General features: G+C 47.5%; 1 protein-coding gene across 6 annotated transcripts in view; it reads left to right on the top strand.

The window, feature by feature from the left end:
- The window catches only part of SLX4 (SLX4 structure-specific endonuclease subunit), a 41,099-nt gene that overhangs the window by 13,902 nt on the left and 2,927 nt on the right, over positions 1–24,270 (top strand). For 5 of the 6 annotated variants that reach the window (XM_034782778.1, XM_034782777.1, XM_034782780.1 and 2 more), the window contains 12 exons: positions 130–381; positions 1,790–1,967; positions 3,640–3,855; positions 5,475–5,692; positions 6,747–7,060; positions 8,927–9,149; positions 10,550–10,638; positions 14,722–14,868; positions 17,054–17,223; positions 19,204–21,713; positions 23,195–23,297; positions 23,586–24,086. In XM_034782778.1, coding sequence (XP_034638669.1) covers positions 130–381; positions 1,790–1,967; positions 3,640–3,855; positions 5,475–5,692; positions 6,747–7,060; positions 8,927–9,149; positions 10,550–10,638; positions 14,722–14,868; positions 17,054–17,223; positions 19,204–21,713; positions 23,195–23,297; positions 23,586–24,086 — 4,921 coding nt within the window. The remainder of the gene's footprint in view (positions 1–129; positions 382–1,789; positions 1,968–3,639; positions 3,856–5,474; positions 5,693–6,746; positions 7,061–8,926; positions 9,150–10,549; positions 10,639–14,721; positions 14,869–17,053; positions 17,224–19,203; positions 21,714–23,194; positions 23,298–23,585; positions 24,087–24,270) is intronic. The other variant, XM_034782783.1, reaches the window with a different exon arrangement.

Below are 24,270 nucleotides of genomic sequence, written 5' to 3'. Positions count from 1 at the left end.
ATGGCTCAGGCTGCTGTAGGAGGAGGCTTCTCTAAAACCCTCTCATCTGGACTGTTAGCTGGTGTTTAATGCAGATTTGCAAAGCCCCAGATGGGACAGTTACTAGGACTGTGCTTTTTTCCCCACCAGGCAGTGACAAGCGCAGATCACCCTTTGCTGCTGCTGCTGCAGAACCAGCAACCTCCACCTCATCCCCTGCGAAGACGCTCCAGATCTCAGGAACCAGGCTGCGGGTAGCAGAGCTGGTGCTGGAGAGGATGCAGCAGTTTAAGAGAGTGGAACCAAAACAGCTGAAACATACCCGGGGCAGCAGCTTGCTAGAGACGGTAACAGATGGAAACATCCCTGATGTGATCCAGGAGAAGAACCAGCCAGGGAATGGTATATGTCTCTTGCAAGCTATCCTAAATATACAAGGAGTGCTGTCTAGTGGTTAGAATGCCAGACTGGGAGTCAGCTTCAGGATTCCTGGATTTTATTCCCAGCTCTGCCGCTAGCTCATTATGTGGCCTTGGATAAATCCCTTAATCTCTTGTGTGTCTCACTTTCCTCATCTGTAAAATCAGGCTAACAATACCTGCCTCACAGGGCTGTTGTGTGGCTTAGTTAATGTCTGTAACCGGCTTTTAGATCCTGGAGGGGATGGTGATCTAAGCATCCTGTTTGAAATAGATTTCTTGGAAGCACAGGTTCAAATCCCAGCAGTCAGTTCACTCTTTTGTTCTTCCAGTGTAACAATAATGATAAAAGCTAACTCTGAACTGCAGAGCTCTCCAGAACCACAACGGTGAAAGGAGCAGAATGTGCAGCTCCTCTGGCATGGCTGTACCGCCCCCAGCCCTTCCACGTAACTACGTGCCTGCGTCTCCTGTCCAGGGTCTGTACAGCATCCCCGCCGGAGGACAAAGCTGTGGGGGGCGAGCCTAGGGGCAGTACAGCCATGCTAGAGAAGCTGCTTGCATGGGGTTCTGCTCTTTTCACTGCTACTGTTCCCAGGAGAGCCCTGAACCACTGGGCTCTCCTGGGAACCGCAGCAGCAAAAGGAGCCCTGGCGGCCCCACATTGGCAGCTCCTCTGGTGCAGCTATACGCCCCCAGCCCTGTCCTCCGGCGGAGCTGCTGTACAGACCCCGGACAGGAGACGCAGGCATGTAGCTACATAGAAGGGCTGGGGGCGGTACAGCCATGCCAAAGGAGCTGCACGTTCTGCTCCTTTCGCCACTGACCTTCCTGGGAGAGCCCTGAAGTTCAGGGCTCTCCTGGGAACCGCAACGGCGAAAGGAGCAGAGCGTGGGCCCCACGCCAGCAGGTCCTCTGGCGCAGCTGTACCAGTACCGCCCCAGCCCTGCCCTCTGGCAGGGCTGCCTACAGACCCCAGACAGGAGACGCTAGACAAAAATGCATGGAACAGGGTGGTGTTACAGATGGGAATGGTACAGCCACACCAGAGGAGTTGCCCCACTTTCTGCTCCTTCTCTGCCTTTCCAATACAGTGTACCAGGTATAACTATCTTACTGGCAGACCGGACCGGACCGCCCTACTTGCACCACTGCTCTTCTCTGCTGTATTGTATGGTGGTGTGCTAATTGCCACCGTCCATCCCAGAAGTGGCTTCATTTCAGCGATGCTGTGTGTATAGTTTGCAATGCACTTCGAGACCCTTTAGAATGAAAGGTGCTAGAGAAAGTTCACATTTTATTTTTAAGTATCCAGTTCAATAAAATAATAACTGAATATAACAGGTTCAGTGCTTAGCACCATCTCTGAGAAGATCTTTCCTTCACCCTAGTGACCACTCCGGATCTGCCTGTGAAGGAGTCAGATGTTGCTCTGGCCGTGGCCCTCCAGCAGGAGCTCAAAGAAGAAGTACCTGGAAGTCTGGAAGAGGCAGGCTTATTTTTTTGTCAGATCTGTCAGAAGGACCTCTCAGCCATGAATGCAACACGACGGGAGCAGCATGTTAACAGGTGAAAGGCCAGTGTTTATTATTGCCCTCTCTCCCCGGCCTCCTAGGCTAAAGACTCAGCCAGCCTAGCTACTGTAGGAAAGGATAAAAGCTGAGGCTGTGTCACGGTAATTTTAACATTGAAGATGTAAGTAAATATAACCTGTTGTGGGGGGTCACAGCAGGGACTGAATTCTTTGTCCCATGTCTCTCCCTGGAGTGTGTGGTGAGGCCGAGTTTTCTGCTACTCTCCCAGCATGCGTCTTTCAGTGTAAGCCTCAGCGGGGTGCGTTAATGAAGACAGCATGGCTAGTAAGCAAGTGATGGTCTATGAAAGCATGTGTTTGACAATCCAAGTTTGAGTGCTGCCGGTCCCAGCCCACAAAGTAGTCTTCGTCCTACAGCACTTCCAAGCTGTCACCCTCATAGGCCCTGGACTCAGCAGGCTGGATCGAACAGCACCTCCAAGCTGTCCCCCTCATATGCCATGGGCACCGTACCGGAATAGAGTATGCCTGAGCGGGCTGGGTCGAGCAGCACTTTCAATCTGCCACCCTCATATGTCCCAGGTTCAGCACGTCCCTGTTCCCACTTTCAGGTTATGGTTATTTGGTAGTAATCCGTTTGATGAGCAAACCCCACAGGATTTTTGGGTGCTGCAGGAATCTTTAGCTTAGGTACAAGGAGTGTTGCTGCAGAGCGAATGGGGAAGCCAAAAAACACCCACGAGCGGGGGCGAGAGGGAGAGAAGCAACCAGCTTAACCATGAAGGTTATTTATTGCCAGGTAATAACTATACAAGGGGAGCGAAACAAACAAAACAGTTATAATATTAAATCTAACTTAAATTTGATTATAAAAGTCAGGTTTAATAAACTATAACTGATCACACAAGTCAGGGTCAGAAGGCTGTATCTAGAGAGAGCTCACCACTCCGTGAAGCTTGAATTGGTCGGGGTTCCCAGGTGGTGATGGTAGCTGCGGGTCCGGAGTGCTGGGGACAGGCAGAGCCTCCAGCACGATCAATCAGGAGAAGATGAAGTCCCAATGGAACTGATGCAGATTTTGAATCTGGGCATCAGAGCACTTACTTGAGCATGGGTAGGGAGTTTTGTAGGGAGAGAACAATGGTTCAAGGGAGAACACTAGATTTGTTTGTGGGTAAACTGATGGCTCAAGGGAGTACACCAACGTTATTTTGTTCAGGCTAGACAATAGGAACTGATTATTCCAGGCTATGGGCGGTGTTCCTTTGAGGGAGCTCACAATGCAATTAGGCAGCTTCAGTATTTTGGATATCAATAAAGGATTTATTACTAGAATTGGTCTGATAACTACTGAGCTGGGTGTGTGCAGGTGTGGGTTCATTAACATCTGGAGCAGAGATTCCCCATCATGCAGTGCTTTCCTGCTTTCTTCTGATTGGCTTTGGTTCAAGCAGAGGCTGGAGGGTCGTAGGGGGAAGGTCTTTCGTGAGTCAAACAGTCTGGATACTGCGCCCTGGTTCTCCAAGAACACAGAGCTGATAGGTAACGGTGTATAATATGTAACACAGACTTCTTTAGGGAATGTTACTTTGGTTGTTTCAGGCATTAGAGCTGATCACTCCAGTTTTTCTTTAATGTAGTTTAAAAGTGTTAATGTGAGCAGAGTTTAAAATACTTTAAAGAGCAAACCCTGCTGTTTTCCCGCAGGTGTCTGGATGAGATGGAGAAGTCACAGGTGTCTTCTTCCAGCAACCCACAGATCCCTGAGTGCCCCATCTGTGGGAAGCAGTTCCATACTCCAAAAAGCCGAGCCAGTCACTTGAAACGCTGCGCTGTCAAGATGGAAGTCCCTCCGCAGTTGCTTCTCCAGGCAGTGCAATCGCAGGCATTGGCCCTGGGTGATGGGCTCCCTGTAGCACCCAGGTGAGCTGGAGCAAATCAGCGATGTTAGTAGCATCCTTAGAGCCAGGGTAAGCGCACACACTGTCTGGGCTCTGAAACTAGGAGGAATCGGGTAGGAGCCAGCTTCAGCACCTTAGTTGAAGAAAGCTGCAGTTCAGTTGGAGAGAGAACAGTAGGGCAACCAAGATGATCAGTAAGGTGGCGGGGCTAATAGCTGAGCAGAGGATTAGTCTTGCATTGACTTGGATGAGGTGTTTACACTACCTGAGGTAATTATAAAAATTAAACTGAATGGTCCATTGGAGTTTATTAGACAGACTGGAGCTAAGGAACATTTTGTACCTGGACACGAAGAGGGAATACACATAAGAATCGGATGTATAAAAATTTATTCTGAGAATGGGGGCTAGGTGGAATGGACTTTTAGCTGAGCTGGTGGCCTCAAGTCTATATCACAGGTGGGCAAACTACGGCCCCGCGGGCCACGTCTGGCCCGTGGGACCATCCTGCCCGGCCTTTGAGCTCCTGGCCGGGAAGGCTAGCCCCTGGCCCCTTCCCTGCTGTCCCTCCTCCCTCTCAGCCTGAACTCGCTGTGCTGCCAGTGCTCTGGGCGGTGGAGCTGCGAGCTCCTGCCAGGCGGCATGGCTGGCTCCGGCCGGGCGGCACGGCTGCCAGTCCTGGTGTTCTGAATGACTTGGTAAGGGGGTGGGAAGCGGGGGGGCTGGATAAGGGGCAGAGGGTCCCGGGGGGCAGTCAGGGGACAGGGAGCAGCGGGCGGTTGGATAGGCGTGGGAGTCCCAGGGGGCCTGTCAGGGGGCGGGGGTGTGGATAGGGGTTGGGGCAGTCAGGGGACAGGGAGCAGGTGGGGTTCTGGAGGGCGGTTGGGGTGGGGGGTCCCGGGAGGGGGCGGTCAGGGGACAAGGAGTAGGGGGTTTGGATGGGGCGGCGGTTTTGATGGAGGCAGTCAGGAGGCAGGAAGTGGGAGGGGGCAGATAGGGGGTGGGGCCAGGCTGTTTAGGGAGGCACAGCCTTCCCTACCTGGCCCTCCATACAGTTTCAGAATCCCGATGTGGCCCTCAGGCCAAAAAGTTTGCCCACCCCTCATCTATATAGTAAAGCAAACATTGACTGACTACTAAGTTCAATACGTGGAAAGTCCATTAGTCCCATTGGGTTGGGGAGGAGCTGATTCCTGTTCCCCCAGCCACATGGGAAATGGCACAGCAATTTTTGGTGTTTGGGCTTTTTGCCCCACATTGACTGTTTTTTTGCTGTTCTCTGGCACCAAGTTTTAAAGGACGTGGGACCAAAAAGGCAGAGTTGCAAACAAAAGATTCCAGAAGCAGCTATGAAGCACTTACGGCCAGCTTCTGGTACTGTGTAACACACTTCTGTGTTTTGCTTCAGTGGCGTCCTCCCTGCCCTTCTCTTGACCTCCTAGATAGTGAAATTGATGAATTAATGAAAATGATAAATGCTTCCCTCTGTTCAGGAGTAGTTTACTGTGAATGGTTTCCCCTTATCCTGGAAATGGGAATCTACCTAAGTGATTAGAGCAGCTGATATGGAGGGTGGAGTGCTCCTCATCTCTGATCCGGGTGCAGTTAACTTGTGTGTCATGCTGCATTCTTACATTTCAGCAGTCAGCTCAGTAGGTCAAAGCGAAAAGGCTCCTCCAAAGAGAAGGAGTCAAAGAAAAAGCGGAAGACGTCCAAGGTGGAGACCAAAGATGAGGATCTTCTGGTTGCCATGGCAATGTCACGATCTCTGCTGGAGCAAATAAGGCAGGAGCAAGCAAAATCGGTAACAACCATTAAACTGGAGAGTGCTTTGCCAATCAAGTGGAAGCCTGGAGCAGGTACATATTGAAGTGTCTTAGTGTTAGTGGCTGGCAGTGTTTTAGGAGCAACGTAACACAGTATATGCTAAGTGATGTGTGTGTATGACAGCCCTGCCTGTATTTTGTGTCAGTTTCTAACGCAATATGTAATTCCTACACAAAACTTAGTTAAAAGGGATTTCTGGTCGTCAGTGAGTTTCAGTGGAGTCCCCTTGTAGTCTTACACTTTCTTTCTGTTGTTGGGAGTTTTGAAATTGTAGATTTTTTTTTTTTTTTTTTTTTTGGTACAGTGTAGAAATGAACAGCTATGGGGGTCACTCAGTTTTTCCACTGCCATGTATTCTGCATTACTCCTTATTAGCCAATCTGAATCACACTGCTCACCCAACCTTACCTGTGCCCCATGTAACGGCTGTGATGGAGAATGGATAGTGGTGGCTGCATGCCTTGCTTATGCAGCATGCAATAAAGATTTTGAAAGAAAGCTGTGGTAAGGTGGGTGAACATACTCTTCAGGAGTGTGCTCAAATTCTCCTTAGCATCCTCCTGCCAAGGCTCCAGTTACTGAGCTCACAGCTGCTTTGGGGAAGGCAGAAGGGGAATGCAGTGGCGAAAGTGAGCCAGTAAGGCACAGAGATTGCTGAAGGGCAGTTGTGTGGAGTTGGGGACCTACTGTTGGACATCAGAAGTCACAAAGAGACAGTGACAGTTGCTGCAAGGTGCTGCGCTGTTTTCCTGTGGCTGGGACAGGCAACCAAAAGCTGCATTGGCAACTTGCCATGAACCTGGGAGATGCCCATAACTTCAGTAAAATAGAGAGATTGCATATGATGAAAGTGAAACTCAAAGTTTACAGCTCTCATCATGGAGCAGTGCATAGTGGGATCTGTAGTTTCAGGGGGTTGTTTCCCTGTTTTAAAAATGATGGCAGCTGCAGGTGTTGTTGTGGAGCTCTCTGAGTCCCATTTGGCCTGTGAGCTACACTTCAGGTACCCTGTCATCAGCTCTCAAAGGAGCTTGCGTGTTGTGCTCCTGCACCCTGTATGTTCTATTATATACTTTTTTTTAATAGAGAAAAAAAGGCGTAAGAACGTCCCCCGCACACCACCTCCATTGTTACTTCAAGATCCAGAGACAGCCCATAAACGGATTCAAAGCCGGATGGCCATGCTACTAACAGAGGAGGTGGAGTTCCCTAGCACCCCTCCACTCCCTGCCAGCAGGATTTTGGAGGAGGAGCCTGGGAAGGCAGCCTGGCTTCTGTCTTTGCCCAAAGACCAGCGTTGCATTTTGTGGGAGTATAGTACTTTGACAGGACCCTGTGTCCCAGAGTCCTTCTATGCAGTGGGATTAACCCCTCCTATTTTACCTTGGAAACCTGTGCAGGTGAGGAATCCTTCTGTTCTTTCCTCTACTACTTAGTCTCACCAGTGGCTTGTCCCTGCCACCTTCTTGTTTTCACACTTGCAGTTGTGCTCCTTTGCTCTTCAGACCTGCTTCTCTCCTGAGTCTGCACACTCATTGGCACTGTGTGTTTACTCGTCCAGTTTCCATCACTGCCCTCATGTGGTCTGACTGTGTACATCTGCTTTTAGAATTGAAGACAAATAAATTAAATTAATGGAGATATCCCATCTCCTAGTACTGGAAGGGACCTTGAAAGGTCATCGAGTCCAGCCCCCTGCCTTCACTAGCAGGACCAAGTACTGATTTTGCCCCAGTTCCCTAAGTGGCCCCCTCAAGGATTGAACTCACAACCCTGGGTTTAGCAGGCCAATGCTCAAACAACTGAGCTATTCCTCCCTCCCAAAGGCACCTGCTGGTCTGTTTAGAGGCTTTTTCTTTTATATTTCAGAAAAAGAAGCTGTGCAGCAATAGAGGGTAATTAAATAAGAAAATCTTACCCAGTCATTTTGACCCTAGTTTAGGTGTATGCTTGCCTCTTGCGTTGCTGAGGCCCAGAGAGCTCCTGGTTCTTTAATTGGCTTTGGCATGCTCACCACCTTCTGTATCTGTTTCCTAGTCCATATACAGTACTTGACTAGCTAGGAATTAAGTTGCACCTGTGTTTTGAGGACATTTGTTAGTATTCCATGAAAAGAGTATGGTCTAAGTAAATTGAGGTTGCAAAGTGAAGCATTCAAATGTCAGACTTCGCCAAATCTGAGGTTGCTCGTGCAACCTTAACTCTACCCCCTTGTGCATATGCTTTATGGTACACTCTTTAATTACACAATCACAGACTGTTTTTTTCACAGATCTCCCGCCTCTTTCATTGCACTTCATTCAGTTTAAACATTGATAGGACTCCTTCAGAGTTCTGTCTTTTTTTGCACTTACCTTCCAAGAGGGAAAATTTCACTTTGCTTCTTTCCTTATTCATGGACACCAGAAGAATAGTTGGACATTCTTTTTTAAAACAAAAAAAAATGTGTGCATGTGAAAGTACCTTGTTTAAACTCTTATAACTTGGTTAAATCCCAGTAGATTTTCAGTTGGTGACTCAAAGGCACGCATCTGAGGTAAGAGCTACTTCTGTGCCAGATTTCAAATTTCTAATGATGAGGCACTAGAGCTGTTCAAAAACAGGTTGCAAAACATTTTAAATAATGGCAGGAGTGTATTTTTCCCTCATAATTTTCATTCTCAGAAATGGCTGAGCCATTTTTATTGAAATGGCGGGGGGAGGGGGGAACCCAAACACCATAAAAACTAAAGCAGAGACCAAACCTGGAAAATTTCAGCCCAGAAGGTAAAAGTTCTAAGTTATAAGTAACTGCAAAAAGACCCTTCAAAGTGGAACTGTTGGCTGCCTTAGCCAAAGCTGTCGCAGTGAGCTCCAGCCATAATGAAATGTTCAGCTGTTAGAGTGGGACTACTTCCACCATCCATCCTCCCTGCTCGGCAGCTACTGTCACACAAATACACTCCCAGGGAAACCCCTCTTCTCACATTCTCCATTGCAGTCAGCTTGCTTCTCAGGGTGGTTTGAGATCTCTTATCTCCATAGACCTCTCCATATCCAAAGGAGATTTGCCTCGGTAGGTAGCAACGGCATCAGGGGACTGTTCTGGAGACCATGTAACCTTCAAACTAGGGCTTTAAAACTGTGAACTAGAGTGTAGTCCAACCACTGAGTGATTCCCAACCTGCATGAACACACAAGACAGGAACCAATTCTTTCTTTCTGTCTGTCATAAGTCAGGGACTGTTTTGCCATCAGTGAGATCTGACCAATCACAACTATCTCAGCAGTTACAGACCAGCAGCAACCATCCTGATCCTGCTTCTGTGGGGCTTGGAAACAGAACTACTGATGATCCCCAGGCAGACCCTGATGGAGAGCAGCAGTTTCTATCTTGCAGCCAGAAGGATGTTCAGACTCTGCAGGACCTGGTGGAGCTGGCTGGGGAAGGACTTACTCTCACGCAGTGGAACATTGACATTGACCACACCAGCGAAGTGAAGCAACTGAGTAAGTTCTGGCAGTCCTGATCCCATCAAATCACATCAGCTAAGCAGAACTGGGCCTGGTCAATACTTAGATAGCAGAGGCTTGACCAGAGGCTGCAGGAAATAAAGGTGATTCAGTAGGTGGCACTTTTTTCACAGACTCGTGAATGCTCCAAGCATTGTGTATGGGGCACTGTTCTGCAGCAGTGCCAGCCTGGGAGACTGTCAACTTAACACTTTTTAAACTGACTAATTTTTCATACATCCCGGTTTGGACAGAGCCCCTTTTAAACAGCATGTCCTGAATTTTATTTTTACAGTTCCTTTAAAAACTCTCAGCGTTTTTCTGCTCTTCAGCTGATGCCCGGGAGAGTCTTTTTGGACACATCCAAGAGCAATGCTAAAAATACCTGGCCCAGGCCTGCTCACTTCCCCTTTTTCTTTCTGTGCACACCCCTCCTTGCTCCCTGTTCATGTCTGTTGCTGGTCACTGGTAACACACTCTTCCAGAGTCTAGGGAAGGCCATGATGTGTGTAAGCTTCTCCCAAAACAGAGCACCATAGTAATGTCATGCTGGAATATGAGCCAGGAATTGCAACTGACCATCAGCAAAATAAAGCGGCTGACCATAAACAAGGGTTGCCAAATGCACAAAGTAAGAACTCTGTGTAAACAGAAAATAGAATATTTATTTCTCTCTAATCTCTCAGTTATAGTCCCCTAAGGATTTACTTAGAACAACAGCAGGTGCCAGATTTTCAGAGGGTGAAGTGATTTTCAAGTTGACAGTGGCCCTTTCAAACTGAGGATCTGGTCACTTGTCAAGAGTGGGTATATTATGTATTTCCTGTGTCCTTATAAAGGAGAACTCAGTTAATAAATTGTGCCATCTCTCTGCCTTTTCAGTTGGGTGTAGTATTCTTCACTTCCTGTTGTGTAGAGCTGCTGGGCATGTTAAACTGCAGCCATGGTCCATTTTGGAGAGGACTTCACTTTGCTAGTGATTGAAGTAATTCTCTTACATATATGTATTTTGGTTTGAGCCCTCTGAGATGAAAGGCTCTAAATAGATGCTAATGCAATTGTACCAGTTTCTCCAGACTTAGGTTTCTTCCGCCACTCCCCATTGAGTTCTGTACACCACACTTTGAAACCCCAGTCTCAGATTCACTCAGGATTCATGGTAGGAGGGTGCTGCCCTCAGCTGAATGGGATTCAGACATCAGCAGCCCAGCCCAGAGGATCACTGTTAAGTAAGGGAGAGGGAGGCTGACATGTCAGGACTGGTTCACATGTGAGGGGGGGGGAGTCACAAGTTTGGGGTATCTGTCAAAGCACAGGTGCCATTAGGAATGTTTACTTTGCAGCTTGTCTCATACAGAGGTTGTGTTTGAGTTTTGATTTGTATTTTCTTCCTTGAGGAGGAGAATCGGTGGCCAGCGACATTCCACTTAGTGGCTTCGTCCCTCCATCCAAGGTGAAGATGTGCCAGAGCAGCAACCTTCACACAGTAAGGGCAGAGCCTTGTTTAGTTCTCCTTATTTTTTTGTACTTTTACTGCTGTGTATCTCACGGATTGAAGGGGGCATATTGATTCATGTAAGAGCAGAAATACCTAGAAAGTGACCCAAAATACCTTCCATCCCTATCTGTAGAAAAGGAAGAGGTGCCCTGAGGTCCCATCCTTCTGAGGTAGGTATCATCAGAAAAGGCAGCTGATGTCAACACACCCAGTGTCTCACTAATGCCCACAAAGAGGCCTGTGTATGTGACAAAGACCTTGTCCTACAGGGAAATGGAAAGATCTAAACTAAGAGAACATTAGGCAAATATCCGGGTGATTTGTGTAAAGACAAGTGGCTTGTGTACAGGAGGTAATGCACTTAACCCTACGTGAATAACGTAGCTGAAGTCAATATACTTAGATCTACTCACCACGGTGTCTTCACTTGCGGTGCGTCGACTGCTGACATTCCCCCATCTTCTCTGCCTGCACCTCTCGGCCTGGTGGAGTACAGGAGTCGATGGGAGAGCGCTTGGAGGTCGATTTATTGTGTCTAGACTAGACGCAATAAATCAACCCCCACTGGATCGATCGCTGCCTGCCGATCTGGCAGGTAGTGTAGACATACCCTTGGTTTCTAAGCATTTCAGGGCAGGAAACTGTCTTCTTACTTGTCTATCCAGCACCTAGTTATATAAATAAAAATAAAGAGATGGGTTCCTACAGAGTCAGGCTGATTTACACTGAACTCACGCCATCTGGGATAAGAAGCTTACAGATGAGATGGAATGCTGGGAGATCTATGGATGAGAAGCACTTTGTAAGAGCTCAGCACTATTATTACTCACCAAGAAAATCTTTCCGTGGTCCCCTCAGTCCGTAGGTGAACACGTTTCAAAGAAGATAACTGGATGGGTCAAAGTGTCCTTTGAGAGCTGCAGCCTGACAGATTCTGCACTCCCACATGGTGAGCAGTGCAATGCCATGTGGTATGCATCCCCAGAGGTTTTCCCATCAAGCCTGTAATACTTCATCAATCTCATTTAACCCCAGATACAGGGACCTTGCCCTGCAGAATCATACTCCAGTTCCCACACTTGCAGTATATGTATAATTTTGTAGAGGTTTCTAATTTTTATCTTTGTTATCAAGATCTTTATGTAGTAGAAATTTGTTATCCTCTATTTATCTATGTAGTAGAAATTTGTTATCCTCTATTTATCTGGTGCACGTGTCATGGCGCCTTGTGGATTTTCAGGCCAGATATATTTTGAATCCTTGAGGATGAAGACTGTTGTTTTTGACTGATAGTATTAAGAGACTTCTGAAAGGAATCCAGTCTCGTGGGGTCAGTGGTAAGCTCTGGCATGTAATCTGTTGGGGATATGGGAGCCCCATTTCTCAGCCTGAGGTTCTCGCTGCAGAAACTCCAGCAGAAGTTCCAGTCTCAGACCGTGATCCTTTGGAGCAATCAAAAAATCCTTAAAGATTCAGTTCTCTATGTGACCGGAACTAGAGCAAAGATAGAGGAGCACAAGCTTCTTCACACTGCTTAGCCTCTGTGCCTCACGCCAGAGCCTTTTCTGTTTTATGGGGAAGTTCAGTTCTGTGTTCCTGACGCTGCCAGGAGCAGTGCGTGGATTCTGTGATGTGAACAGCTGTCCACTCAGAATTGGATTGAGACCCAGCCACTCACTATGCCCAAGCTACTGTACAGCCAGGAGAAGGTTTCTAGTTTGAATTCATTTTCCTTTCCTCATTCATGATTTTAGCTGCAGCAGGAAAGCCGATCTTGGCTCCCTGCCCGGAATGTGGCGCCAGTGTGTTTGGTTCAATGGCATTGTAAGGGAATGTCTTGCCAAGAATAAGACAGCAAGAAACATCTGATTGGTTTCCAGCCTTTGCTTCCTGTCTTCCCCTTGGAGAATGACTCCACTTTTCTGCCCAGACCCATGAAGCCTTCTCCAGCCCATCTACCAAATCCAGGAAGAATGTTGAGATGTGCACTGATAGTTCAGTAATACGTAGTGAAGCCCCTCCAGTGTACAACTGGCAAGATGAGGATTTTCACTTTCCTTCAAAGAACAGGCCGTGTCTGGTGGCCGGATATCAGACTAGATGGATCCAGTTCTCTTAAAGATCGGACTATCTGGGGCAGCCCCAAAGCTCCTAAAGAAGAAATGGACCGTACGCTGTTTTCTTTTCCTTTGAATTTCATGCTGGTGAAAAGCACTGGTTTGGTTTCAATTGGTACTGAAATTCTCTAGCCTCAGAACAGATGCAGCACAGGAGATGGCAGGGCAAGTTTCCCTCACATGATGCCCTGGCAAAGTGCCCCAATCCTGACCCAGGGGCACCATCACTAGCCATGTGAGGGAGTTCAGTCTCCATGGCTCCCTTCTTCAGCCTGCCAGCAAGGAACCGTATTTCTGCTAATAGTGGGGTGGGGGGAGGTTATGACGCGTGAGTAAGATTTTCAAAAAGATTTTTCGAACACCTACGGTCACTTAAGCACTTTTGAAAATTCCACCCAGTGTACCTGTCCATGGGGAAACGGAGTGAGAACACAAGGCATGGAACGCCCAGTTAGATGGTGACATCTCTCAGCTATTATCAGTGTGAGCCAGACTACAGTGAACTGGAGAAGAAAAGGCTCTGTATCCCATGATGTAGTTCCTGAGTCTTCCACTTTCCTTTGTGCCAGTAAATGTGCGGGACTCACCCCTGTGGCGCCTCCTGATGGTCATCTCAGGGAATTAGCTCTTTTCCAGCATGGGCGCTCTCTGCAGGCCGGTGTCCCACTTGTTTCTGGCCCTGTGTCCTTCCCAGACCCCGGTGCCCTTTTATCTGGGGTGCTGCCCCCTGGCAATACCCCCACGCTCTGCCTCTGTCTCCCCCCTCTCTGGGGAACCTCCAACCCTCTAATCCCCACCTTGCCTCAGTCTGGGTTACTGCCAGTCATCACTAGCCCCCGCTCCCTGGAGCAGACTGCAGTGTAAAAGCCACTCATCATAGGCAAGGGGGCAGACCGGCTGCCTTTGCCTGCCTCCCAGTACCTCTATGGGCCTTGGACCAGGCCCTGCAGCCCAGGGAGTTGCCAGCCTGGAGCTCCCCTTCTCCTCTGGCCTTTCCCCAACCCTTCTTCACTTCCAGTACCCTTTCTGCAGGCAGCCAGGCCCTGCTCTCTCCCAGCCTGGAAAGAGAGAGAGAGACTGACTGCTGGGCCTCTGGCTCACAGCCTTTTATACAGGCCAGCTGTGGCCTGACTGGGGCGTGGACAAGTGCTGCCGCTTCCCCAAATCAGCCCAGCTTAGCAGCTCTCAGCCACAACCTTCTCCCAGAGCTGACTTTAACCCCTTTTCCACTGGACTGGGGGAGCCGCCCCACTACAGTGCCCTTTCCCATTATTATGCATTCAGTTAAAATAATTCCAGGTAGACATTGCAACCAGAGAGGTGCTATAGATTAGCATGCTGATGTCACTTGGGAAGGCCCTGTGTTGATATGTTTGTTGCATTGGTTGGGGATAGGTGCACCTCATGGCATGACTTTGCTCCTAATCTTGCAGTGTTGCTAGCTGCAGTACCAGTCTGAACAATTTCAGAAGTCTGCTCCAGCCTCACCTCCTAAGTTTGGCTTAGATGCTGAGTACATCCCAGTGAGGACTGCTTACTCACACTGCAGTCAGCCTGTGGTCAAATTCTCTGCTGGAGTAAGTGGAGCTGTTTGCAGCTACACCTGCAGAGAATTTGGCCCAGTGTGTTTAAGGCCAGTTAAAACTGAAGTCTCACTAAAACTGTCCTGTCTGCCAGAACAGGCAGGGTAACAGAGCTCAGCATGACTCCAGCTGCAGGGTAGTAACTCCGAAGGGAAAGCTTGATACTAGTTGCTTCTCAATTCATTATTGTTGGCGTAGAAGTGAAATTTAATTGAGGACATGAATCATCACAAAGGGGAAAGTTAAATCCATCCAAACCTGGGCCCAGAGTACAGCAGCATTGACAAATTGGGTTATCCCCTCTGCCTTTGTCAGGGAAATTAATTACAGCTGCACCAGCGTTTTTCTCTCTCCTTCCTTCTTTGTTCTAGTCCTCACTCAGGTCGCTGGCTGCCGATTTCAGTGGAATGGTCAACAACCCCCATCTAAGTGACGTCCAGTTCCAGGTAGACAGTGGGGAAGTCCTTTATGCCCATATGTTTGTGCTTTATGCACGGTGCCCACAGCTGACTGAAGTCGTAAGTATGGCTGGATGTGTTTGCTTTTGTATTTGTTTGCTGTGCTGCCTTCCTCTTCCTTCTGGCAGTGCTGTTGTCTCTGGGCACAGCTACCATGCAGTACTCTCCTCCTAACTAGGAAGAGATTGGCTCCAGTCTCTACAGGCAGTTCTGCTTCAGAGTCGGGAGTAGGTGCTAAAGCCTGGTGCAGAGGGCACTTCTGACCCAGCTGTGATTTGCAGCCTCCTGTCCCTCCCCGCAGGCAGGTAGCAAGAGTCCTGTGGTGTTGTCATAGAGAGTGAGTGGCAGTTGTTTGAAGGAGTAAGGGGGATGGTAGGTCCAGCAATCTGCCAGCAGTTTATACGGGAGGGTATCTATCTAACTATATGTTTGCCCTCTGGATTTCCATAGCCACCCACCCCACACAAGCCTAGGCTAGTGAGTCCTGACTGGTACATCTGTCCTGCCCTTCTCCTAGAGCTGAGCTTGAGCGACACATGAAATCCAGGGACTAGGCCATGAAGAGTCTAGCTATGCCTGTGCGTGACCTTTATGAGGGTCTGTCTCCACCCCTTCCCCCAGAGTAGAAATCATTTCCCTGTACAAGGCCTCTCCTCCCACAGTTGCTGTTGAGCTAACAGTGCTGAACAGAGCTTCTCACGAAGGACAGTGAAATGCTCCTCACGCTCCCAGCGGGGTGTGCAGTCGAGCATCCCAAAGTACCTCCTCAATAGTATCCCGCCACGCAACGTGACGGGCCCTGAGTCTAGGATCTGAACCCTGGTCATAGCATGAAGAGCTGCCACCAGCATCTGAACACATTTTGAGTTTCCTTAAATGCTGTTAACTCAGAGGCACCTGTACACCCTGAGACCCCTTTGTAAATGGAGTTAGGAGGCTGAGGTGATGGCTTAGCCCCATGCACAGTGGTTTAGCTACACTCCCAGCATTACTGACCCATAGCCCAACCATACAACCCTTTCTTACCTGAGTAGTCCTCATTGACTACTTGCATCCATAGGAACTACTTGTATGCGTAATGGTTGTAGGATCCGGCCCCTACATGATATGTTTAATCCCTTCTGTGTGGATCTTTTCCCTCTTCTGCAGTGTGGTGTTTTCCATTTAGTCTCTCTGTTGGCCAGGGGAGTGTTGTTAGAACCAGGTCTTGCCATTTTCAGAGACCTTGAGCCACTGGTAGTTAATAGAGGAATCAGAAACAACTGGGAGCCTGTGTTTTCTGTTTGGCTATGTCCACGCTTGGAGTTGGGGGATTGATTCCCAGCTTGCGTAGGCAAACTCATGCTAGCTATTGTGGAGCTAGCACGCTAAATATAGTAGTGTAGCCATAGTACCGTGGGCAGTGGTGAGCGGCAGCACGGCTAGCGAGCAAGGGTACATGCCTGTGGAGTCTGGGTGGGTTTGTACTTGGACAGCTAGCCCGTGCTGCCACTCACTGCTACCCTTGCTACTGCAGCTACACTACTATTTTAGCATGCTAGCTCAATAAAAGCTAGCGTGAGTATTTCTACACAAGCTGGGAATCACAGCCCTAGCTCCAAGTGTTAGATGTAGCCTTTGGGTGATATTCAGTACCATAAGAGAGAATCTCAGATACTGCAGTGGCTGCTATGGGTGGATAGGGGTGGAAGCATGCCAGCAAGAGAGGGGAGCAGGGTCAATCCATGCGGGTGCAGCAGGTATGATTCAGGTTGCGAAGGATATGGGAAAAGCTGATCAGTCCCTCCTTTCTATGCAGTCCCATAACAGGAAAGCAAGAGGCCACTCAATGCAATCCATGATTGGTAAATTTAGAACCAATCCAAGGAAACTTTTCTTTACCCAGCGTATAGTCAGCCTGTGCAGTTCACTGCTCTAGAAGGTACTGGATTTAGAAAGGGGCTGGATAAGGTTATGACCGATGTGTGGCAGTTATACAGAGGGATCAGACGTCATACTTCCGGGTGTAAGGTGATGGCTGTAGGGGTCAGGAGGAACACTCCCCCGCCCCCATAAGGAGCACTGCATATTTGACTTCTTTAGCTTTCCTCTGAAGCCTTGGGTACTGGCTACTGCCTGAGTCCAGATGAGGATTTAGTGGATGAAAGGTCTGATCTGGTGTGGGCATTCTGGGCCTGATCCCCCCGTGCCCCTCTCTTGCTGATAAATGACCCTGCTTTGGCTGTTTGTTTCTTTTCACTCTCAGGTTCACAGTGAAGGTTTCTTAGTGGAAGAGGATGGGAATTTGCGGACCCGTCGAGTGTTGCTGAGTGAAGTGACGGTCGAGGCAGCCCGTGCATTTCTGCAGTACCTCTATGCAGCTGATATCAGTATCCCTGCACAGGTGCTCTCTGATGTGGGAGCTCTTGCTGTCAGGTGTGTACACTGCTGTCTAGTCACTTACACCATGAGATTTATTTGGGGTCCCAGCCTGGGAATTTACAGCCAAGTTTCTGCAGAGGTGACTCCCCCAGGCTGCATTGGTTTAGGTGAAGTCCTTTCAGTTCAGATGTTCAGTGCCGGTCAGTGTTTTGCAGTTTTCCTGCACATATCTAGCCAACATCTTCATTCCTGGCCTGAGTGGCTACAACAAACTTTTTAATTCTCAGTGTACATTTCCAGTGTGACCATTGTCACAAAAGTGTCACTCCCCTCATTTTCTCACTGGGTGTATCTGCTGAGTTACACCTGTCAGCACAGGCCCATTATAGCCTGGGGGAGAACAAGCCATTCTATTCTGCCCCTAGTGTCCTCAGCAGCATTTGATTCCATGGTCTCTGTTGTTGCTGCTGGCTGCTGGTGGTGATGTAATAATAATTAGTATGTCTTTCATCTGAGGTTCTCTAAGCACTTCACTAACTATAGTCAGTTAATCCCCAGAAGACCTGCTTGAGAGATCAATACTGTGTGTAACACTAACTTGCGGTATCAACCTTACTGTCATTTCGTGACTCTAAGTGCTCTTCATGAATAGTCCTTAAAAAACGGATAGATTCAAGGGATTCCGTCAACTTAAAAAATCACCCCCTCTCTGAGAATGTGGACCTGTTAGTTTTACAAATAACACCTAATGACCCAGAGTGAAAGAGGTGAAAGAAAAACGTATTCTATATTTTCTGTGCATTCACAGTACTTTCCTCTGTACCAACAACTAGTCAGTTTCCCCTGACGTTTGTATATTGCTTCACAGTAGTGAGACAGAAACAGATTTTTAAAAAACAGGGAAAAAAGTCTGATTGTAAAACCACAAAAATGGATACAGGGACTCGGGAAAGGTGTAAAACTTGCCTTTCGACTGAGTAGATTTCAAATTGATTATGTCCCTTTAAGGAAACTGCATCTAATTTGCGAGGACACATTCACAAACCGGGCCCTAGTTCAGGGGTAGGCAACCTATGGCACGCGTGCCGAAGGTGGCACGCAAGCTGATTTTCAGTGGCACTCTCACTGCCCGGGTCCTGACCACTGGTCCCGGGGCCTCTGCTTTTTAATTTAATTTTAAATGAAGCTTCTTAAACTTTTTAAAAACCTTATTTACTTTACATACAACAGTAGTTTAGTTATATATTATAGACTTATAGAAAGAGACCTTCTAAAAACATTAAAATGTATTACTGGCACGCGAAACCTTAAATTAGAATGAATAAATGAAGACTCGGCACACCACTTCCGAAAGGTTGCCGACCTCTGCCCTAGTTCTTATACCTAGTGAGCAGCAGGAGAGTTAGGTGGAAACAGAACAGACTGTGGGTTGGAGTCACAATGTAGCTACAGCAAAGCTGATGAGTTTGCATGGATGTTGTAGGTCCGATCGATGGGATGTTTCATGCATATTTTCTAAGCCTATCAGTTTGACTGAGGCTCTGTCCTTGACACCTGACCTTCTGCCCCTTTTTGCAATGTGGCAAATGTAGACTCTTGAGAGCATTAAATGTTCTCTGCTTTGGAAGGGTCTATATTGAGCCTACTAGCTTCATTTCAGGGAGAAGCTGCTCAGACATCAGAGCCTTCGTAGCGAAGGAGTCCATGATGGAGGCAGAAACAGAAGAAGTGTAAACATGATCATCCTGCTCTTTGGGAGGGCTGTGATTTGCCTCTTAGTTTTGTCTGCGGTGCCAGGAATTTTAATTCCAGCCATGTAAAGTCTTTTACCTTAAAATCTAAGCTTTAAGGATTTGGACTAGTGCTTTCGGGTATTGGCTGGGAAAGGGGATTCTGAATAATAGAATTAGATTTGAGCTGATGCATCTAATGGAAATGAGGCACGTGATTCTTGTAAGGAAATCGGCATGAGGATGCTGGTGGCCGAGCTAACTGGTGGAGGGAAAACAATAACCTTCCATTGTATCGTTGCAGGTTTGATGTGAGTGAACTGATCTCTGTATGTGGAAACAGCCCTGGGGAGACGGAGGAGCATGCTGTGGTGGACTCAGGAGATGAACTTTTCTCTGTGGGGGAAGAAGAAAATTGTGACAACAGAGCTGAGAATTTCCAGGAGCTCTTGAGGTCAATGTGGGTAGATGAAGATGAGGAAGAAGTAGCTTTGCTGAAACCTGAAGACCAGGAAGAGGAAGACAATGAGAAAGTGGATGAGCAGGAACTGGAGGAAATTTATGAGTTTGTTGCCACTCAGCGAAAGATTGTTCAAGATGAGGCAGAGGTGGAAGAAGGCACAGGCAGCTGCACTCACAGTGAAACAGAGGAGGCCCAAAATGTGAACCAACAGACTGAGGATGAAGAGGTGGAGGTGTGTGAATCTCCCTCAACAAGCAGCAAGATTAAAGAATGGAAGGAAAACTTTCGTGTGGGAAGATCCAGCTGTGAATCGCCTGGGCAAGAAAAGAAAATCCCAGGTATAAGTAGGAGTGAGAGCATGAGTGTTACACAAATCGCTCCTGTGCACTTGCAGGATAAGCCTTGTGAGTGCGGTGATGTTGCGGCTTCCCATGGTAGAGCCTCTGATGAAAGAGAGGGCTCGCAGAGAATGCCCAAAGTTGTGAAGGTTTCTAGATTCTCTCAGATTTCACAAGGTGAAGAAGAGAATGATGCCTGGGAAAAAATGTTCCCTAGTTGTCGACACAATGGTGCTGACCTCAGTAAAAGTTATGATCCCATGTTTTCCGCAACCCAAGGGGAACATTGTGAGCCTTCTCCACTAAATGAAGACAACAAAGAGTCAGGAGAGATTTTCAGTGAAACACATGTTGAGGTTAATAAACCACCTATTCACCATCAGTCACAGAAAGACCTTCTGTCAGTTAGGAGTGATTTGTGTAGCAGTCCTCTTATCAACCCTTGCTCACCAGTTTTGCCAGCTGTTGGTTCATCACCTATGTCTCCAGAATCAAATAGGACATTTTCCAGAGTATCCACAGAAATTTCTCCCATATCAGCACCAAAGCAAAATAAAAATAAAGGACTCTTTCAGTCTGATGATGCATCCTTCCAAAAAGCCAGTGAACAGAATGATGCTTCAGGATTTGAGAAGATCATAAAGAACACACTTTCTCCAGCAAAGTTTCCCCACGTTGATTTAAAAAAGCAAAAACACGTCCCAACTGGCTCATCATTGGTCCACACAACTCAGAATAGTGCTTCTCATGTGAACCAAGAGGCTGAAGTTATTCTTTTGCTGGATTCTGATGAAGAAATGGAGTTAGAACAAATGAAGAAGAAATCAGATTCTGAATCTTCCCTGAGGGAAATGGAAATCTCCAGGCGATTGGATTGCAACTGTAAGAAAGTGCAGCAAGAGCACAATGTACCAAAATCTGGACCTGTTTCAGTTGCTGACATTGAAATACACCAGAGACAATTTCAAGTCTCACTAGGAAGTCAAGACAAGATGCACAGTGAGAATGCTGTAAAGCTGTCAGGAGAGATGCCTCTTAACAACCAGGTTGGGACCTGTATTGATAGCAGACTGATTCTGAGCCACGAGGAGAGCTCTAGCATGGACACCTCATGGTTGGTGCCAGACACACCTCTTCTTACCAGAAGCAGGAACTGCTCAACACAGACCCAGGCAACAAGTATATGCTGTTTGAGGAGTCAGGGGTATAAGCACAGGACTACGGCTTTATTGGTAAATACTAGTGACCATAAACAAGCTGGGGAAACTATGAAGATTCCAGAGATAACTTCAGATCTGTTACTTGCAACTTCCTCACAAAAACATTTGCTTACAGAGAACTCCTCAGTCAGCAAAAAAACCTCTCCTGGCAGCCCTTTAGGTCAGTCTTGGAAGGATTCTCTGCGAGTTTCTCCAGCTCCAGTCTCACCTGCCTGTGTTCGTGTGAAAGAGAAGTCTTCAGAAAACCCGTCTTCACCCATACGAGGCCTTCCATGCCGTGAGCTGTCTCTGGAGAATAAAACAGACATTAGTGTGGTTGAGGTAGAGGACAGTGAGGAGGAAAAGGAGGTGGCTCCACTCCCTTCGAGTGGCAGCTTCCTGCTCGGTGATGAGCCACCAATCCCAGTTGATGACGACTGCTGGAGTGTCGAACATCTGTCACCAGTCAAAGATAACAACAGGGTGCTTGAGAGGTTGGACTGTGCAAATACCAGCAGTCCCACCCGTGGAAAAAGTGGCTCTCAGCACAACCAATGGAAGAGCCCAATCAGAGCCCTGGAAATTACAGGTAGCACTCCTCTTCGAGGAAATCCTATTGACAATAGAAAGACCTTGTTTTGTCATGAAGAGAGTCCTATTGAGGCACATTCTTCAGTGAGCAATAGGTTAAGTTTTCGGAACTCTAAAGTCTGGGATGATTGGGATGAAGATGAACTCCCAGAGATTCTTCCTCTCACACAGAGGGTGTCAGCTGCAGCAGCTGCCCAGAATACCCAGCCCCTAAAGACTCCTGGTAAGTACTTGTATGAATCCCAGAATCATCCCAGTTTTCATTTGAACTGGTCACTCTGTCTGTAGTTCACCTTGTTGTGTTTGGGTGGTTCACCTGCTGGTCTGACATGATTTTCAAGGCCAGGTGCCAGAGAGGTAGTGTCTGCTTCACAGTTCCTAGTTGCTAGGTAGGGGATTCTGCTTGGCACTCAGTATTATTGGAATACAGTGTTTTCATTCACATTGTTTGTTTCACGAGTCCCATTCCCCAGGGAAGTTTCTGCAGTGAACAATATCAAGATCATAATACAGGTGGTTTTTTTTTTTAATCTAAATCCTACTGGATGCTTGGCTGCTGTGGGTATGGTTTGGTATCAATATGATCCTTACTATTCAACACTATGTGTGACCGTTCTGTTAACAGCACGTGAGGCCTTCAGACCAGCTACTTTGCCAGTAGAACAGTTGCAGTTGTTTTTCTTTTTACATATATGAATGTGGCAAGCAAATTGGGAGACTTATAGCACTGGCAAACACTAGGCAGGCTGCAGATGGGTGTCATGCAAGCTTTCCTTTAAAGCTCAGACAGTGCCCCTCAGTCCTGACCTACAGCCCCAGTTCTGGGCCCCTTCCCAGAGGCTCTCGTAATACACTCAAATCTTGACCTACGAAGAGGGAAATAGTATGATCTAGTGATATGAGTGGGAGATTGGGCTCTTCCCATTTCTGACACAGACTCACTGTGTGATTTGGGCAGTAACTTAATATCTCTGCTTCAGCTTAAATATCTATACATTTGACCTAACACTTACCTCTGCAGTGCTAGAGAGCTTATTTGATTACATTTTTTAAATCTCTGTAGACTGATATAGCTCCTTCTATCCAAGATCTCATAGTGTTAATTAATTACACCACTTTGGTTGATAGTTTCACAGTAAGGGATTAGGAAGTGGCCAACAAACTAATTTTGCTTTAGACCCAGCTCAATGTTCTAACTTGGCTCTCCAGAGAGTTAAGACCCATTCATTTACCTCTAGAACAACAGCCCCTCTCCTCTGAATTTCACCCTCGTGTGCTACAGACATGGCTCATGCCAGCAGAGGCCCCTTTACAAAGTTCAATAACACAGCCTTTTTTTAACTGGCAAAAGGTGCCTGTCCTTACAGCATAGGGACTTTGGGTCCAAAACTTGTCATTTCTTTTAAATTAAACTGTTTTCTTAGTTAAAGTGAGTAAAAACAAAACAATAAAAGGCTGACTTGAGTCCACCCAAAGTTTTCACAGCTGACTTGAGTCCACCCAAAGTTTTCACAGCTCTGTCTAAAATGAACATGAGAGAGTTGGTAAAGGGCTGTGGGATCCTTTGTGGGAAAATGATGCCCTAGATATTACTATTATGTGTCCTTGTAATATCTTTCACAAAGACTAGAAATCATCAGCCAGTCCCAGGACCCTCCACGTTGATATATTTATTCTCATTGTAATAATTTCATTTTGCTGCAGACCCTGTCTGTCACAAGAGAAACCAGCCCCCCAGAGTTCCCATAACACCAGTACCAGCTTACTCCATCATGGAGACCCCAGAGCTGAAGAAGGAACTGAACAGGTTAGTGTTGCCTCGCACCTTGGAGAACAAGGCCAGTTTCTTAATGTGCAGGTACCTGCAGGGAAGTAGCTTGACAGAGAAGCCCCTTTGCAGCAAGAGAGAAACATTTGATGGCATTCCAGTAAATGTTGCTTGAGACCCAGTTAGTGGTGGCTGGACTGCAGACTTCATGTGGGACTGGAGCCTTCAATTCCTCCACGCATGCTGCGACGCCACAAAGATGGGGCATCACCACATCAGCCTAAAGTTACCATATTGCTTAACTAAAGTGTCACCTTTGTATTTTAGATTTGGAGTCCGTCCTCTCCCAAAACGGCAGATGGTGTTAAAGCTGAAGGAGATATTCCAGTATACTCATCAGATCATGTCCTCTGACTCAGAGGATGAGATCCCATCCTCCCAACCACCCCTACAGAAAGCCACTGCCAAGTACCCCAGCCAACCCCAAGCAGACTTGATTGAACTGAGAGAAGAGAGTTCCAAAGCCTCCAGTGTAGGGCGCAAGCAGAAGCTGGGGGTTTCGGTCCCTTCCCTGCCAGTTCTGGGCAGTGGTGATGCTGACAACTCAGCGGGCCCCTCTACAACAGGCTATCTGAGGACTAAAAAAACAGCTGAAACTAAAGGCCACCCAGGAGGAGCCAGAGGGATAAAGGGAGATACTTTGTCTCCAGCTACATCTCCAGTTAAAGGTTCTCTGGTGGGCAGTGCTGATGGACAGGTGCTCTCAGCATCTCAGGAGTCTGCAGCTTCTTCAGTGGCTGGAAGTGACAACTCCTTTGAGTCACAGAGGTAAGGGACTGAAACAGCAGGGAAAAGCTCATTTACTGGTGTGGGTCTGGTCAAGGGGGGGAGACACCTCAGCTCTCCCTCAAAGTAGAGAAGCCCTGCCCTTTGTCCTGGGCTTAGCTCACACACACATCCTTTTTCGGGGGGTTTCAGTCTAATTCCTAATGATCTCTTGTCAGATCACAAA

Source organism: Trachemys scripta, chromosome 10 (genome assembly GCF_013100865.1).
Source record: "Trachemys scripta elegans isolate TJP31775 chromosome 10, CAS_Tse_1.0, whole genome shotgun sequence".
NCBI lineage: Eukaryota > Metazoa > Chordata > Testudines > Emydidae > Trachemys > Trachemys scripta.
The sequence above is the reverse complement of the archived record's forward strand: the minus strand, read 5'-3'. Positions and strand labels throughout refer to the sequence as shown.